Here is an 18,744-nt window from a genome sequence, read left to right as displayed (position 1 = left end):
CCGCATCAGTAATAAGGATGATAGCTCAGTGCAACGGGTGCCTTATTCCATGATTGCTCCTTTCAGAGTCGTTACCTCAGCTGGAATATTGGACAACCTATATTAAAAAGGGCTATGAACTGACTTCAGCTGTGGTTATAGAAATAGTCTGAACACATCTTGACTCTATTTGGCCTTATCTGTTACTCAGCTGTACCCATTACTGTGCTCCATCACAGGCTCCTTTTCTGATCTAGACAAGGCTTCCCATGTTGCTGTGACATGTGTGTATGAAATTAATCTTTCTTGAAAAAGAACAAAGCAAGAACTAGAGGAAATACCCAGGCACATCAACTGCAGCTCTACAAGGCACATACTCATGAGATAAGTTAAAGCTCTGGGTTTAGAATTATTTGTGACAAACTATGGCTACGAGCACCGATCTATGCGATGGATAATGAAGCTGAATAAATCATCTGCTCAAGAATGAGAGTTACCATTTTTAACAACTTTAAATATTTTATTCCAAGAAGAAGGAAAAAAAAAGTAGGCAGTTGTTCAGAAGGTTGTAGATTCCCCAAAAACAGACGAACTGTGACTAGTAATAATAAAGAAAAACACAGGAGATTATCTAACAATCAAGGTCTTTCAGCTAAATTATAGTTACTGCCTGTACTAGCACCATGGTGGTGAATAACTATGAATTAATGAAAATGTAAACCATCTTTCTGGTGAGGAGCCTCAGTAACAAGACATGATAAAATTTTTAAAAGTTCTCATTCTGAAAATGGAAGTACTGATTCCAAAATAATAGTTTTGGGCAGCTTTTGTCATGTAAGGACAATTAAAATGAATGGCAGTATGCCCACTGACATTGATGGGCTTTGAATTCAGGTTCATCCTCTTTCAAAAATATGTCAAAATATATTAAAAAAAGTCTGCCAGTCAAGCACGAGTAGGAAATGTGAGACAAAAGGACGTTCACAGAATGTCTGTCAAATTACACGAGTTAGGGAAATAGTCCAAACAATCAGGAATGAAGATTATGTCATGTAATTGTGTCCAAACACTAAATTAATCCACAGCATAACTTACCTCAAATTATTCCATGCCTACATTGAACTTAGAATAATTTAAGAGAGATGATAATTGTGTGAAAAAGAATTCTAAGAAAGCATAGCCCCAAAACAAACAGCTTGTGCAGGTTCCAATAGCTAATGGAAATATTTACTCTGCATATCTCAGTTCTCGTCCACTATTGCCTGAAAAGAGAAGTACTGTGCATTTGAAATCTTTGTCATTATTATGTCTCTTTTAAACAGCTATTTAGACAGAAGTAAAACTGCTGAAAGTCATCTCCCAAAACTCATAGAGGGAGCTGACATGCTGTTCAGCTGGAAACAACCCTCTTGAAGGAGAACTGATGTGAATCCTTTTGGAAAGGAGATCTGTGCACTGAGTACTCAACATACATCATAGAACACTAATCACACTGCTTCCCAAAGCAAAATAAAATGAGAAAAGGATAGAGTGCATGACTGAGCTGAGAATGGTACATCTCTTTGGAGATGTTTCAGGTAGGGCAGGGAAAGGATGCCTGTTGGCATCCTTATCTATATAGACTTAAAGAAGAGCCCTGAAATGGTATAGCATAAATATTCCATTTGTGTTTTATGTTCCCCCTATGAGAAAGAGGGGACTGATCTTAGCTTGGGTAAATGAACCCAGGCCTAGTGAGGCAGACCTGGTAACAATATCATCATCTGCTTACCCCAATGTGCTGGCGGAACTCGGAGCAGTGCGGAAGAAAAGGCACAGGTGAAAGATAACTGACAAGAAAGGTAGAACTGCTTTTTTCTGTCCTTTTTTTTTTTTTTTTTCTGGAATCAGTTTCTCCCCCTAAGACAGAATAGCGGGGCTGCACAATGGATCAAACAGAAAACACGCGCCTCTTCAACCCCATGATGCAGAACTAGTGCCGCATGAGGTGCGAAGAGTCACAAAAAGGTCCAAAAAACACTGTTTGGCATATCTCATAAAAATGTTTCACCTTCCTCTTACGGAAGAGTAGTAAACTTCAGTATTAGGAATATTTAGAACATTTTTGTTCTCCCTAATGAGAGGGAGAGATTGACTAATGGTCCCAGTGCTTTGAATCAAAAGACTTGCTATACTTTTCTATATTAAAGTGCTGTAGTAGTAAAAATTGACTCTTCGGCGCTGCCATTCTTTCGTTATAAAATAAACAGCCCATAGGAGGAAATATATTGACTCTGAATGTGGCCAGAAAAAAGAGTTTTCTTCCAACAGTTATTTTCTTGGGTAAGACTTTTTCTTCTGTGACATTCTGAATTACATGATTACATAGTATAAGACTCCAGCAACATTTTGTATTGTAAAGATGGAGATGCTCAGCATTTTGCCAGATGCCAAGTGTTATTCTGATATTTCTGTCTTCTCTTTGAACTGAGTGACAGTCAGCATATTCACACTGAAGCCAAGACAATCTGCTATCAACTTACAGTACCGATATTTTCCCTGATGAAGATCCCAGAGCTTGTCGGAATAAAGCTCCTTAAAACTCGGTGTCTGGAATAGCGCCAGATCGGATTGCTTTCTGTGTAATATAATTTATTCTTGTGCCAGTCTAATAAGTAGATCAGCGGGCAGAGGCTGTGGTAAGTCAGTCTGTCCGTACTGCACCATTTCCCGGTCTGTGCTCCAGGGTGTTGCAGGCTGTGTGCAGTGGGGGAGGTGCCAGCGCTGATCAAGCAGTGTAATTTTATACATTACTGAATCAGTGCGGGAGAAACCTGGAGGGACAAAGCATCATCTTCTCTTTGGACTGCACTGTAAAATCCTACAGCTCTCTTAGCCCAGCTATGCTCTGATACATTTTTTTTTTCCTCTCCTTTTTCTGATTTTGGTGTGAATGATAAAGTGATCCGATGATGGCTCTCGTTATGGAACCTATTAGCAAGTGGACGCCCAAGCAAGTAGTGGATTGGATGAAAGGTATGGTCATTTATTGGCATGTATTGTCTGTACTTTGGTTCCTTGCAATTTACATATCTGCTCCTGTATTCTTTGTTTTGGGAAGAGTTTATTCAGTTTTAATAATCTGTATGCTGTTTGCACAGTAGTTTTTAAAGACACAGCTGAGGAGAGAAGCTGTTTAAGCTGTGCAGCATGTTGCTGGGATTTTTGCCGAGAACTGAGTAGGGATCAAATGCATTTGTTGGTAAATGCAGGCATAAAGTGTTTGTGTCTCATGGCTCCTTTATGCATTAGACAGTGTAACGTTATTATGTTTGGTTGCTTTAAATTTGCCCTGATTAGCTGTGTTTTGCTCATATCAGGTGATCTGATGCAGTGGCTGTGCAGCACTTGTGTGTAGTTTAGGGTACCACAAGCAGCGTGAGGTGCCGGTGGCTGGACTGGGGGATTCTGCTCCTTTAGTGTCATGTCCTGATTTGTTCAGGCTTCCCAGCCGCTCTTGCTCGTGCCGCCGTTGTGTCCAGCGCATCTGTGTCCCTGAACCCGTCCCCGTCCCTCACTGGCACCGGGGCTGAGCACGGCTTTGCTGGGGAAACTCTTTTCCCGATAACTTGGCAGAATGATGATTTCCATGCACATTCGCAGTTTTACAACACAGCCATGAGCTGTGACATGTTTTGCCTTACGATGCTTGGCTGTGCTGCAAACAGACTGGGTTGGATGGGAGGGTGAAGAATTGTTCGTGATGATAAGTGATGACAAATCTCTCCGGAGTGGGGAAAAATGTATTTCCACAGTCGGATGCATTACTGTTGTTATACATTGCTACTGATGAGCTGTCTGTCTTACAGACAAATAATTTCTGCTAGAAGGGATCTCCATTATATAAGGAGAAGACATGCAAATTGTGTTTGTACCTTACTCATGGAAATGATTTTTGTAATGTGGTTACTGAACTTACTGGAGGGCTGAATTGGATGCCCACTATAATATCCTTAAAGCTTTCAAAGTATTATGATTAATAAGAGAACGGCTTAATTTCATTTTGCTGAAGTATGTCTTCATACTTAACTGAAATTGGGCTGGTGAGGTGCTCACCAGACACATTACAATTATGAGCAAACTGTTCTTTTACAAGCACACTCTATTATGAAGCTAATGGTATCTAAGGAAATGTGCGTAGTTTGTTTGTCAGGTGTTTGTGAACTCAGCTTAATTGGAAGGTCTTAAGCAGGTCATCAGGATGGATCCCAAAACCATTAGATACGGGATTGATTCCCACACTCCAATGTCATTACTTGAAATCAATTCCTAATTCATGTGCAGAGGAGAGTTTTCTGATTCACACCTTTATTTTCAGTATGTTAAGATTTAAAAAGTGGACAGATCATTATGCTATTTTAGCTTATGACTTGAATTATAATGTAAATTAAATGTCAAACTGTGTATAATACTTGTTGCTAAATTTAAAAATGCTTCCTGCTACTTTTTTATCCTTTTCGATGTAGACTAATTACATCTTGGTTAACATTAATCCATAACATGTGTATTGCATAGCATGGGAAGCAAGATGGTCATACAAATAAAAGGTTCAAACATGTGTAGTTGCCTGTCAGTTAAATTTCTGTACAAGGACTACAGGCTGCATCCATAGGGACGGCTCGGGGAGGGCGTTGCGAGCCGTGTGCCCCTGGGCTTCAGCAGAAATAGGGACAGTGCAATGGACACTGAAGTATTCACAAGATTGGTATTTTCCTTGGTAACAAGAGTGCTACAGATCCACAAACAGCAAAACTGCTTATTTGATGATCTTTACCATGCTAATATTACAAACCCCTTCTTTTTTATCCCAGTGTTTACCTTCCTAAAGGTATATTTCAGTTGTAGCCAAAGAAAAGACCTGATGTACACAAATAGAAGCATTGCAGAATTACTTTAAAACTACTTGTGAATCCCTTACTTTACAAAGAAATGCCCAGTTGTTCCCACTGTTTACCTGTCATTTACGTATATTCTCTATGTCAGCTCTGTTAGTTATAGTCATTCTGCTAAGTAGCTCTTAATGCATTAGAGGGGCTGAAGGTCTGCATGGCTGGTAATACTCCAGTGATAAGGTAGCTTTTATGTAGATCTGCTATACTGAAGGGTACACTACTTTGACAGCGTTAAAAGGTATAATAAAGACATTTTAGAAATATTGCTGTGCTATGAATGTGGAATATCACCTTTGCTATAGAAAGCAACATGTCAATAAATGATCCTCTCTCTTGGGAACACATTCAACCAGAATTCAGCTTGGGAAGTGCACCTAATGGCGTGGACAACCTGAAAAGGCCACGCAGGTCTTCAGAAATCGATTCTTGAGGCTTATAGAGGATCTAGAAGTTAAGACTCTAGATACCTGTGTATTAAAGAAATTGTCTTTATACAAAAATTTTTGGTAAAGTTTAGCAAACATGCACCAGAAGGCACTGTGGTTAAAAAAAAGTTTTCAGAGGAGCAAAAAACATCAATTGTGAAGATATTTCTAACAAGAGTTTTTAGTCACTATTCTTTTTTCTTTTTCTTTTTTTTTTTTTTTTTTTTTTCCCCCAATTGAAAATAAAGTAGATTTCTCTAAATGGTTTTCACTTCAGAAAATGAGTAAGCATTTCTCCTGGTATGTGCCCATTTCTTACATAACTTAGATGTTTTCCTGGGGATATGTGCTATGAACCCAAAAGGCACTTCAAGAGAAAGAACTTTGCCTTGCTCCAATTCCATTGTGGCACTGCTGGAAAACAAATGGTACTCATAAAGCTTGCAAGCACATCAATAATCAGAGTAGTTTTCAAACCTGCTCAGTTTTCCCCTTGATTCATTTTAACATACTAACACAAGTAAGTGACAAACTGCACTTCAATATTTCTGTGTGTAACACTTCCACCTGGAGACCTGGAATGTGTTTTGGCCCAGGAATCTCGAATTTACTGTGAAACTCGGTGACGCTTTGCAGTTGCAAACAACTCGTCAGAGGGAGCGCTCAGAAGCCAAAGGCCATCTATTCTAATATGCGTGCACTATGGAAGGTAATCCTGTAAAGAATTTGTGGAATTTTGGGTGGCAGAAGGGCAGTATGATGACTCCTGGCTCTTATTTGCACTTAGAATTGATAAAAGCATGATAGCTTATGTGTTCATTTTAAGTAGAATCTAAAAGGTGTTCTCTGTACTTTCACAAATAGCAGCATTTAAGATTTTGTACTTCCTAAGTGAAGCAGTTTGCAAGTAGGTCATTTAAAATGTAAACTCGTTTACAGTGGAGTGACACCTTGTTACAAATAAATACTAACTTTTCAAAACAATCCAAGGAAATGAAATGAAACACAATGAAATGGAACAGAGCTGTGACTTTCAGATAATGGGATGTTAATAAACAGCTGAAAATTCAAATAAGAAGGCAGTTATTTCTTAAGTACCTGTAAATAATAACTCCACATGGAGTCAGTTATTCAAAGTCTTGGGGACTGACGGTGAGGTTTGCTTGCCAAAACAGCCTGCAGTGGAGGTTTCCCTCGTAATAAATGCTCAGCTTCAGGTACTCATTTCACAACCGCAACTCGGTTTTTCCCCTTTAAATCTAGAATTTCGCCACTCTCAACAGGAGATGCAGACATGAAAAAATAATAATTAATTCAGTTGGTAAACTGATTAACTGTGCTGCACTGATCCTGTGCAGAATAATTATATATTTAGCTGAAGGGTTTTCCTTAGCATGTAATTCCCTGATTTCAAGCTGGCTCATAGAAGAGAAAGGAAAGGAGGGAGGGGGAGATGAGAGCGGGGAAGCTGATGACGTGAGTGGACTTGTTAGCATTCATGTCACGCAGGGCGCCGGCAAACCCCTTCTCCGGCTTCTTTTGCTTTTCATTAGATCACTACCTGTTCTGTAGCACTATGTCGTAACCAGGGAGTCTCCTCCATTTATGGAACATAATGTATAAAATCTTAGAGTATACTGGAGACACAGCTAAATGTTATGATCTACTGCAAAAGCAGCATTATAGGCACTGAGCTGGATGATACTTAGCTTTCTTGATCCCCCTTCGTGACCTTAGAATCCCATAATGCAGGAACTTGACTTCACAAGATACGATTTGAAGCCTGAGTAGATAAACCAGGTCATATCTTATTTAGAAAAATGCAGGTTTTATAACATCTTTTCAGTTCGTTCTGAAGACAAATAGGTTTTGAAGAGAACTGAGGGCCAGATGGCCTCAGAATTAACATTGAATTTTCAGGCAGTTCTAAAGTAAAGCTTTCAACGTTTTCCTTCTACTCTGACCAATTCCAAAACTGAAACAAACCATTTACTGCACATATATACCCATTCTGTCTTTACTAACGTTTTACAAAAGGCCCATTCTTTTCAACCCAAGAGGTTAAGATACCAGACAGAGCTCAGAAGACTGGCAGGGTAACTAAGACCTGGTACCTTCAAGGCTTTAACTATCATCACTTTTAAGTCAACCTGTGTACCACTGGCAGCCTGATAGACAACAAAACACTTTGCTGAGTCTATGACTCCATTTTCAGCCTTCCCAGTAAACACGCAGCCGTAGTTAGTGCCAAGACCAGCTGACCCACAAGCTGAGTAGGGTATTGTACAAAGACATCCATATCTCGAGTCCAGCTGTAGTATTCTATGGAAATTATTTGGCTGAGGTATTTCTGCATCCCCATCACTATTACCTCGTTGTTACTAGGACCTTTCTGAGGACCAGTTAGAAACTGGTCTATGTATCTTCCAAAAACCAACTGGATTAGCACTGTCTCCATAAAAGATTTCAGCAAAATTTAGAAATTTAATGGTCTATATTTATTATCTGGAGACTTAGGGATCTATTCTAAAATTTCCCTATCTATAAAGCAGATACATTCAAACCTTTTAAATAAATGTGATTCTGCTTGCAGAGAGAAATCTGAGCTGAATGAATGTCTCTCAAGTCACATTTATCCAGTGTAACTAATCTTCCAGGTCATTATGTAAAGAAATTTATTTTATTGTCTTGAACCTTAGTATAGGCAGCCAGACAAAATTGTCATGCATTGCTGTGTCTTGTAACCTTTCTATATGTTCTTAAGACACATTATGCAAAATCCCCAACTTTCTTCAGATTCTACCATTATGGGGAGAACAGTGTGGCTATGTAAATTCAGAAGAGATTTCTCCAAAGGAGAGAATTCTCCAAATCTCTGTTATTCCACAATGCATCATATTAGGCAGCAGAATTCAGAATAAATTGGATCCTGTGGGTGACACTTTCAGATCACATTAAATGAGTCACTGAATGTCAAGAAACTGCAAAGATAGTGGATCCTGCCTTGCAAAAATATAATTCCATGGTTTCTTCCTAGACATAATCCTGGCAATGCTTTCTTGCCCTACTAAATCTGGAGCCTAAATTTTTCCTTGCTTTGGCAGGAACGACACCAACACATGTACCATAACATTGGGTGTAACACTTCAGAATTGCTTTTACAAGTCTCTTAAATGTGCACTGTGGCTCAGACGCTTCATGTGCTTGAGTAAAGAAATATTCCTACCTAATGAAATTTCCATACATCTCTTTCTGACGGGTTTAATGTCTTGCATTTCTATTTGTAATGAAAGAAGAAAACGCAGGAGGCACAATAAATATTGCAATGCTTGCATATGCCAGGAAAGTAAAAAGTGTGTTACAGTTTGTCCTGAGGTGTTTTTCAAAATTATTTTAGCACCTACAAAGGTTTAAAAGCTAAAAAGGAAAGAACTTGTCCTTTTAATGCCATTGTCTCTGAGAACAGCTGTCCTGCCGTGCTTACAGCAATGGAGGTTGTGGTTCTGCTGGTGGAATTAGTGACACTAATTAAATGAAGCACTGTAATTAATAAACTATAGTAGTATAGAATATTGCTAAGCAATAACATACATTCATCCTCTCCTCCAGAACGATTTTGTAGATATCTTCTAAATGCTTCTTTTGTAGTTCAGGTTTTTTTTTTTACTAAACATGAAACTTTCCCCTGTTTCCTGATGCCATTGTAGGGATGACAGGAGTTGGAAAGATGGAGCTTCGTGAGTTATCATTATAGGATTCAGAGAAAAGAAAAAAATTATAAGGTTGTATTTTTGAAGAGCCCTAGTGATGAATCAAAATGGAATTATTTCTGATTACCTAATACTCAAGCAGCTCCCAACAAGTATCCTTGTTGACCTTCTATAGTGATGCACTCCGAAGAATTCAAGTCTAATGCAATGTTTGGTTTTTCCTACTTGAATTCTCCAGCAATTGTTTTCCAGTAAAAATGAATTATAAAAAGACTGAGGTGCATGTTAGTTATAATGTAGGTGATATGTTTAAAATAGAAATGTAGCAGTCAGTAGTTTTACAGAATACATTCAGCTTTACTCTCTACAAACACGCCCACCTTTTTCATTCATCCAAAGCCCAGAAAACCTCTATGGATCTCAGGAGTCCTTAAGCAGAAATTGTGTCTTCTGTAACTACACTGAAACTACTACAACTATAGAAAGGATTAGTTTGACACGTCTGATTTTTGCTTTACATGCAGAACTACCTCTCTTTGAGTTAAGACAGACAGTAGTGTCATCAGCTCAATAACTCAGAAACAGCAATTATCACTTGAATGAAGAGCATGTTAGAGCTCTATCTCTCCACCAGCTTCCACTGGTCTCTTTTTGTCCTTCTCCTCTTGTTTATTATTATTATTATTATTATTATTATTATTATTATTATTATTATTATCTAATAGTGTATTTCCTGCCCTTTTCATAATCAGATGGGAAGTAATCATCAGATTGTGAAGTAATTCATTCATTTAATGTTAAAAAATTTCTAACTCAACCCTTAAATATCTCAGAGAGAGTTGCAGTGATTTGGAAGTGAACTGCATTCAAAATCCAGAAGGCAATGAAGGGAGAGCGATAGGAGAAAAGAATGGAAGAAACAAAATAGGGATGATAAAATCTTTTTCTCCCCTCTCCCCAATATTCTCCAGATAGGGTCCAGTCCCTTGCAGGAGTTTTTCCTGTACTGTAGTACAGAGTTGGGGTGATATGCAAAATAACACAAAGCTCAGCTGCTATACTGTACTGTCTGTCCTGAAATGCAAATACTTCTACTTTTTCAAAAATTTATTTTCAAAATAACAAAAACATGTCCATACTAATCATTAGCAGACAACAAAAATGAAGTGAGGTATATCAGAAAGTTTTGATCTTAAGCTCGGCAAACTGGGGGTACTTCTGTATGTTGCGGATGCGTGCAATTCCATCAAGGTATTCTTTTATAAATAAACAGTCACCATTTCAACAGCATCAGATGAATCTGAGCAAGTTGAAAACCACTTGCCTAAAGAGCCTTAGCACAACTTGCGGTGGCTTTAAGGTGCAGCTGGAAGATGGTAAATATTGGTGTTTCACTGATTCTACTTTGAAATCTGCTGTAAATATCAAGGATGCTTCTAACTTCTCTTTCAGAGGGTGAAATGCTGTTTGTCTGGAAGACACAGGGGAGGTGGTTCAAGAATGGTATCTGTTTATGAAATTCTTTGCAATGAGGAGGAACATACAGTAGAGAGGGATGTGCTGCAGTGGGCACGTTCCTGAAACTAGGGAAGACATGTAGGCATCTGTTATTGATCACTCAGCATGAACAACGAGCTTGTGATGACAATGGCCTAAATTACAGAACAGTAAGGAGAGATTTTAATTGCTCATTGCCAAAAGAGTTTAATTTTTCATTGCCAAGCCATGCTGAGAATTTTCCTTAGTTATACAGAAAACAACTTGATGGCTTATAGAGGTAAAATACATCCAAAACAGAGAAAAAACACTTTGAACCTTGTATTTGAATCATATAGTTGAAGAGAACAGGCAATATAAGAGAAGTTCAGAACGAATAGAGAAGTTTAGAATATTCACTGCTTGAATGTCTTAAAAAGAAATGGATCCACTTAGTGCAGTAGCTCAAAGGTGCTGTATTTTCGAACATAAATTTTGGAAAATGAAGAGAATTAGCGAATAATTGATCAAAAATGAAAAAAATCTAAATCATAAACCAGGGAAATCATAACCATACATAGAAAGGCAAGAAATTTTCTCGTGGGAAATAGAAAGGTAGATAATAATTGTTGAAATAATTACAGTTTTCTTAGGAAAATGGAGGAAAACGTTTCTTGAGGCTTTCAAAAGTGGACCTAAAACCACTAGGAGATGTGCTAAGGAAACCGTCATGCACTGAAAGAAAGATGCACTGGGAGATCTTATGAGCTGTTTCTTGTTTTTTTGATCGTTCTCAGAACTAATTATCAGTAGCTTTTGTGGTAGCAGAAGAAATCATTATTTGCATATCAGCAAGTGAGGAAATACTTTAACTAGAAACCAAATTGCTCAAATGATCATTCAATGAAAGTGTTTTAATTCAATCTCTGAATCATTCAAGAAACCATCAATATCACTTAGTATGTGAAAAAAAAGCTTTCCTATTCCCTGTTTATTGTGGGCTGCTCTTTGCATCTTCTCTCCACTGTGAAGCTCCATAAATTTTACATGGCTAAAGGTAGTTTTGCAGTTATTTCAATGATAAGGTCACCTTTGTGAGGTCCTCCAATGTTAAAATAGCATGCTTTATTGTTAAAATCTTATTTTTTATTTCGTATTTTCTTTTATGAAAACCTTTTTCAGTAAAAGGATGTTGATATATAAGGAATCCTGGCATTTGGATTGAATTAATTCCATATAACCCTTGGCATTTTTTCAAAGGCTTTTGTTTTCAAAGGTATTTAAGTACCCCATTAATGTCTTTGATAGGTCTCCAGCTTCCATGTCATATGTCCAGGCAGAAATTCCATGTGAACCAAAGCTGTTTGGTTTTTCCATGTAATGTCAGACCGCCCTGCTGATTGTCTAATGTCACACTTGTTTTTAATAGCTGGAATTCCCATAAAATGATTGATGGACAATATTTCAATATTTGCTTGCAAACTGGTAAGCTGCCACGCCAAAGGGCAATGCCACCAGCAAAATTAAACAGTATGGTTTGTTCTCATAATGAAGCCAACGACAATGGTGAAAGAGCAGAGGGAAATAAGCTGCATCCATGGTTAACCCTGGTAGGCATCTGGGCAAGCCTGAGTTCATATTATCTGTGCAAGCCACACCTGGGACTACTGTCCTCAAGCTGATGAGAAAGTTTCATGAAGAAGATTAAGAAGGCCACAATTATATAGAAAATTCATAAATTACATAAAATACTAACACAATTATTGTAATTTTCCAGCAGTTCGAGATGTACCAGGATTAATTATGATGTGTCTATCAGACCATCGCTAATTCTTACGGAGCCAATAGCTTTTTCTAGTACACAGCTACCATCCCCAAAGCATGATAATGAAGCTCCATGACTAAGCATTCCCTAAATGATAACAGAATTTACATTTTTAGTTTTGGTGCAAAGAAAGAATACAGATATCCCAGAAAAAAAAAAAAAAAAAAGAAAAAGAAAAAGAGCCATTTAGTGAATATGTTAAAATATTGGCCAACTTCTTATTCTAACAAAGTACATTTTGAAGTGGGAACTGTGATTCTTTGGGGAGTTAAAAACAAACTCAGATTCTAGTTTGTGTCCAAGAAGTACAGAGGAGTTTGAAGGTAAGATTATTTCATGTTGTTTCAGTCTGAGGGTCATCCTACCGCTTTCTGTAGGCAGGATTATTCAGTAAACTTGACGTACATGTCTAGATGACCAGTTGTGCTCAGAGACAAATTCACGCGATGCCTCAGAATTATTGGAAATTACATATTTGAAGAAAACTTGTGGTCTTCCCTTAAGGTCCATCCCACCATCTCTTTATCTGTACTAATCTTAGGAAAGGGACATTATCTGAGGTTTGTACTGAAAATATAGAAATTCAGTAGTATTTATAGGTGATAGATGCATTATCATCTGTGTTGCTTTCAATCCGGATGGCTGTCAATACCACTTGTACACTAAACCAGAACAAGAAGTTCTGGTGTTTCTTTATTAATTTGAGCTCATATGAGTGAATCTGGCATACAGGTAAACCTGGACCACAAGTCAAACTAGTAAATGAGACACAACTATGTAAAAATAAATCCATTATTACAGTGTAGCATTCTCTATACAGAAGTGTCAGTATATCTTGTAGACTGGCTATTCTGGGTAAGGTAATAAAACTGATCAAGCACTATAATAAGGAAATATTCTTGAGGGACATTTTGGATCACAGTACATTTGTGCATCGCTATATTCTCTTTATTCTCTCTCTCTTTTTTTTTTTTAATTTAATATTTATAGTGATCTACCAAGAGTTGACACAACCAACTAGTAGCCAGCAAAGAAGCAAGGTTTATTAAAGCCACGCTTATTTCCAACGTTCATTAGTTTCTATTTTGCCTCTGTGCAATTTCTGTTTCCAGCGCCTGTGTTTTAACTCATCAGTTTGACTCAAAAAATAGATAAACACTCACAGACAAGGAGGAGTTGAAAAAAAAACCTACCTAGGGGACGGTTCAAAGAGGATCTAGTAGTCTAGTGCAGTTATAGGCAAATGCAGGTATGACTTCTGATCAAAACCACACAGGCAATCACACATCTGTTGTTGAAAAACACTGCTTATATACAGATGCACTGGCACTGGTTTGCAGATACATCAGATTAGAAGCGCTAATATAAAGTTAAATATTATGTTTATGATTCAGAAAATGATCATTTTTGTACGTCCGTTTTAAACCAAGTCATCATGGTGATGTTTCTACTTTTTTGCTGATGTGATCACATCATGTGATCTAAACTGGGTTTCCAAGAGACTTAGGTGATGGAAAGCTGTCAAAATGCTTTGAAAAACACTGTTAAAACTTGCACGCTCGTCTGCTCTTATTGAAAGCGGGTAGGTAGATTGCATTATCTGCTCTCCCTGTGCTGGGTTGTTCACTTCTGCTTTAAACAACAATCACAGTTCAGTCCACAGCTGGCAATTCAGTTAAGGATAACATTGTCCTTGTGCAGTTTTTACAACAGAGTTTAAAACATCCAACATGAGAGACACGATGTAAATGTAGGGTCGTTATTAACATTCTGCCACTTGTGAGGTTCTTTTTCAACTCAAGTAACCTGGGACAAAGCAATATTTACTGTGAAATAGCAATGGAGACCTGGTATACATTGTGGACTATTAACTTCTTTTAGGCTCTCGTGTGTCCGGTATAGCAGTATTTCAACACAAAACTCTGCTGTTGTGTGGTTCAGGGAATTTTTGGGTTGTTAAAGGGAATGCCCACAGTGACAGACAGAGTTGGTAGAGACTGAAAGAGATGCGAGAAGTTTGAGTATGATGCTGATAAAGGTTCTGAGCTTTACAGGCAATAAGTATTTTGAGAGCAACAACTCTTAGAAGTGACAGGCAGACACGGTGAAATGCAGAGAAATGGTGGTTATTACCAGGAGTGTCTGTAGCACATACAAGTTCTAGAATTCCATTTTGGGTGCTTGCACTTTAGAATCACAATCGTTGTTCCACCATGCAGGGAAACTGCTCCAGGATGGAAGGTCTGGCCAGCAATGGAGTCATTGGAGAAATCATGTCTTCAAGATGGAAGCGTTTTTTCTGCACATATATAACTCTGTTGTGGTTTAACCCATCAGGGAGATGATCAACATTATTCTCATCCCAAATCCTAAACACAGCACAGAAGAAGCCCATTAAACAAGGGGAAAAATCGAAGCCTCTTATAAATCATATTTTCTCTGTTTGGATTTGAAGTGATGAGAATTAAAATTGTGATCTTTATTATTATTAATATGAAATAGTTTATCTGAAGGAATAAATACAATTGGGCCTGTGAAAGTTCAGACGTCTGGTACAAGCATATGGGTTGGGAATCATCAGTCAATTGTTAAAAGAATACAAAAACGTCTTTTTAATGATAGAATTGAGGCCTTCAGGTGGACTGCTCTGTGTAATTCCCTCTTGAAGGAAAGCTCCTTACTATCCCTGCTGAGCCCCGCAGCTCTCCAAAAGCATATGCAGTGCTTGTCAAGTTACTGACTTATTCTGAAACATGTTAGAAGTAGAAAATAACTTACATAGCTTTTGTCAAAACTAATTTTCAGAAGATGTTTTATGGCACACATTTTTGTGTAGTAAATTGTCTTCTCTAAATGTGCGTATGTTGTGGGTCCATATTGTACTGCAATGTCAAGACTTGGTATGAATTTGCTTAGTACAAACATACTAATTGAAGTACAAAAGCTCAGGTGTATACCCAGGAGGGGTAGAAGCCCAGTGAACAGGGAATAAGGCAAACAAGGTGATGGTTATGCCGTGGTCCCTGAGTCTTCCCTGCTGACCCTGAGAATCACTCCTGTGGCCACCCTTTCCACTCCTCCTGCACTTGTGGAGCAACCTGTTTGGCCAAAGGGGCAACCTCTTATCATGAGCACGTGCAGCTTGAACATAATGAATCTTCATTCAGTAATACGTATATCTGATGGTTTTTCACCTAATGATACTGTGTTGCATTATCCCCAAGCCATGATGGAGAGAACCTTTTTGTTGTCTAGGGCCCAACAACCCTTACAGGTATCGTTGATAGGTCACACACTAATCAATGCCCAAGTATTAACCAGGAATCATTTATGGAAACAAAATCACATAGTCTGGTCGTCATAAGCCAAGTACTTTGTGAACCTGAGCCTATGGCAAAACGTTATTAATTCTTTGTTCCTTTTTTAGTGTATTTGGTTTCATCTTTGATTTGTTAAGCTAAAGCGTCTTCACAATTTATTCTACAAGTATGACTTGCTGCAATCTTCATTATACTAGTAATTTAAGAAAAAAAGCCTTAGGCTGCATAGTGTTGAGAATGCCTGCTGTTTCGCAGGTAGCTGTCAGTTCAGCATAAGGAAATAGCTAATTATTTTTAGCAGGTCAATCAGGAAGAAATCTGAAATTCTACAGAGCACCTACAAATCAGTGTCCATTGACTTTAGCTGCAATTTGCCACTGCAAAAATATGTGGCTGAAGAAGAATCTATTGGTAAAAAAGCGTACTGCCGATATTTAACGATATAATCTTATCAAGCCTGAAATTAAAGTAATGCATGCAAATTAACTTCTTGATTTGCATTAGGATGAGGCAGAGAAGGATGGTGAGGAAAACAAGAGGATGTGAAAATAAATCAAAAAAATGTTGTTATTTATATTCTTTCTTGATGTAATAAAGTTTTTCTACAAGAAAAGTGGATAAGAATTATAGAAAACTTCTCAGAAACAGGGCAAGAAAAGCTAAGTAATTATGCTGTGATTTATTCTGTAGTATATTTTTAGAAAATATTTATTAATTTAAAAAGCCTTAAATTACACTTGGGGATGTCAAATCCCTTGGAATTCAAAGGCACTTAAATACTACAGTCTATTTACTTATGGTAAAAAAGCCACTGCTAGATTAAAAAAATCAAAAAAGTCTATAAAAACGTTAGTTTCCTCTATCATGTGGTGCCAGAACAAATTTCAATAAAGTGAAGTATTTTACCATCCAGTCTACTTTTTCCAGTGTTAATTACTTGGATATTTCATTTATTTTCAAGGATGCGACAGGTTAGGTACTGTTACAATGGACTTTTTGGTAATGACAGTCTATACATAGAAACAACCCCCACTTAAATGGAATGATGCCTCATTCTCCTATGTGTCCCCACAATGTAAAGCACTGGTACACTTCCACTGCGAATCACTGTGTCCAACTGTGAATGGATTTGTGCCGCATTGCTTACAAAAACAGTCTGGTTTGGAAACAAAAGGAATTCTCCCTTATTAAATGTAAAGGAAAATCCACTTTAATTTTTCATATTGGATAATTAAAACTACTTTATTCACCCACAGGTGACCCTGAATGGCGCAGTCAGATCAGTGGGAATGCTTGTACAACATGGTGCTGTTTAGTGTTATACCGTGTCCTTGAAAGAACAAACTCAACAAATCAATAGCGTTTGGTGGAACTGAAGTGCCCCAATGGCAAAAGCACTTTTTAAATCTTTTTGAAAAAGAATTAAGGTAAAATTTGTAGACTTGCTGAGCCAAAAACTGTGTTGGCTCTGTGAACTCCAGCACCTATAGGTTTAGCTTGGCTGTAATCCCCAAACAATTTTGGGCAGAAATTCTTGACTCCAGCAAACTCTCATTTAATAGTGGCTTTACAGTTTTACTTTATTTTTTTTTCAGCTGCATTAGTTCACATTTTCAGTGCTTCAAGCGAAGATCAGATCCTCAGAGCTAAACTTACATGTTAAACTATGCATTAGGCACACTTTCGTTATTTAAATATATACTACCTGAACATTCCTCTTCGAAAGAAAAGCCTTTTTTTTTCTTTTGAGTGTAGAAATACAGTTTTCCAAAAGTAACTACATTCTAAATATGTCTTATGTTGCTCCAGTGTCAAAAGAGATGCAGACACAGCAAAAAAGAAGTTAATTTAGTTAAAAAAAATGATGAACTGTGCTGCATTGATTGTGGATAGACAGATGACACAGTTTAAGGTTTTCCTGAGCTCACAGTTCCCTTTATTCAGATTGGCTTGAAAAAGGAGGGAGAATGGGAGGTGCAGCAGGGATGCTGGTGACGTGAATGGGCTTCTTAACATTCACATCACACGGGGCTCTGGCAAACCCCTTTCAATCTTTGTGCTTTTCATTAAATCACTACCTGCTTTGTAGCAGCTTTTTCCTACCAGTGATTCTCTCCCATTTCCATAACACGAACGCGAGCGATGTGCAAAGTATCACCGTGGGATTGACATGCGTACAGGCTTCTTTGATGTTATCCTTAAAAAAAAAAAATCAGCATGAAATTCGTAAAGGAGGAGGAAGAGCAAGATGAGAAAACATCAAATAATGCAATTCTGGAACATTGTGTTTGAACAGCCAACTCTTCTGGAAAGATACAGCTGGGTCTTTGTGATATACGTCATTACCCTGTAGAAAGTGTTGGCCTAGAAGGTTGATCCTTTTCAAAAACAGAAGATGCAAAGATCAAACAAACATCAAAACAAACCAAAGCAATCTGTCCTCAACCAGCACGTACACTAAGCCAAGAAGTGTAGGCACCATCAAGGAGAATTATAGCAAAATGAAGAGTATTCTGCCATAGAACCATTCAAAAGCTCTGTCATCACCTTTGTCAAAACTCCTTAGTCTTCCTTTCTAATGTGCCCTTTTTGCAAGGAAATACGGAATTTTTAGGCAGAAAATTATTCTAACAGGACAGCACATCTCCTCAGCCAAACTTCCAGTATTTCTTTGTGTACTGAGAGTTTAACACTTTATCACAAATTCCAACCTTGAATTCTGAAATCTAAATAAGTATTTAATTACAGACTTTCATACATTTTGCCGGGGGTGCCAGCCTTGAGATGGCAGCAGTAGCTGAAGCCCTGGGGACTTGGGATGGGGAGAGGAGACACATTTGAGATCTTCCTGCCTCCTTTGAAGTGACACAATTATGCTGGTGGCAAAACAGAATCAGGGAATTTCATTCTCAGGGCAAGGATATCAGGTTGTCTTCATGTTTCCAGTGAACAATATTTTTTCTCACCGTCAAGAAGGTGAAAACAATGGTTTCTTTGGGCATTAATTATAGGTGTGGAACTTCCAGAACTAAAGCCATGAGCGATGTGCAAAAACCGAAATTATTTCAGCGGTATGTT

General features: G+C 37.9%; 1 protein-coding gene across 2 annotated transcripts in view; it reads left to right on the top strand.

Annotated features, from left to right (window-relative positions):
• The first annotated feature begins 2,706 nt into the window (after positions 1 to 2,706).
• LOC102090085 (connector enhancer of kinase suppressor of ras 2) overlaps positions 2,707 to 18,744 on the top strand; it is a 172,778-nt gene continuing 156,740 nt past the window's right edge. The window contains exon 1 of one of the 2 annotated variants that reach the window (XM_021282310.2): positions 2,707 to 2,994. In XM_021282310.2, coding sequence (XP_021137985.2) covers positions 2,928 to 2,994 — 67 coding nt within the window. In that variant the 5' untranslated portion in view covers positions 2,707 to 2,927. The remainder of the gene's footprint in view (positions 2,995 to 18,744) is intronic. The other variant, XM_065077873.1, reaches the window with a different exon arrangement.

The sequence above is a fragment of the Columba livia genome, chromosome 12, assembly GCF_036013475.1.
Source record: "Columba livia isolate bColLiv1 breed racing homer chromosome 12, bColLiv1.pat.W.v2, whole genome shotgun sequence".
Lineage (NCBI taxonomy): Eukaryota > Metazoa > Chordata > Aves > Columbiformes > Columbidae > Columba > Columba livia.
This window is presented reverse-complemented; position numbering and strand designations above follow the sequence as displayed.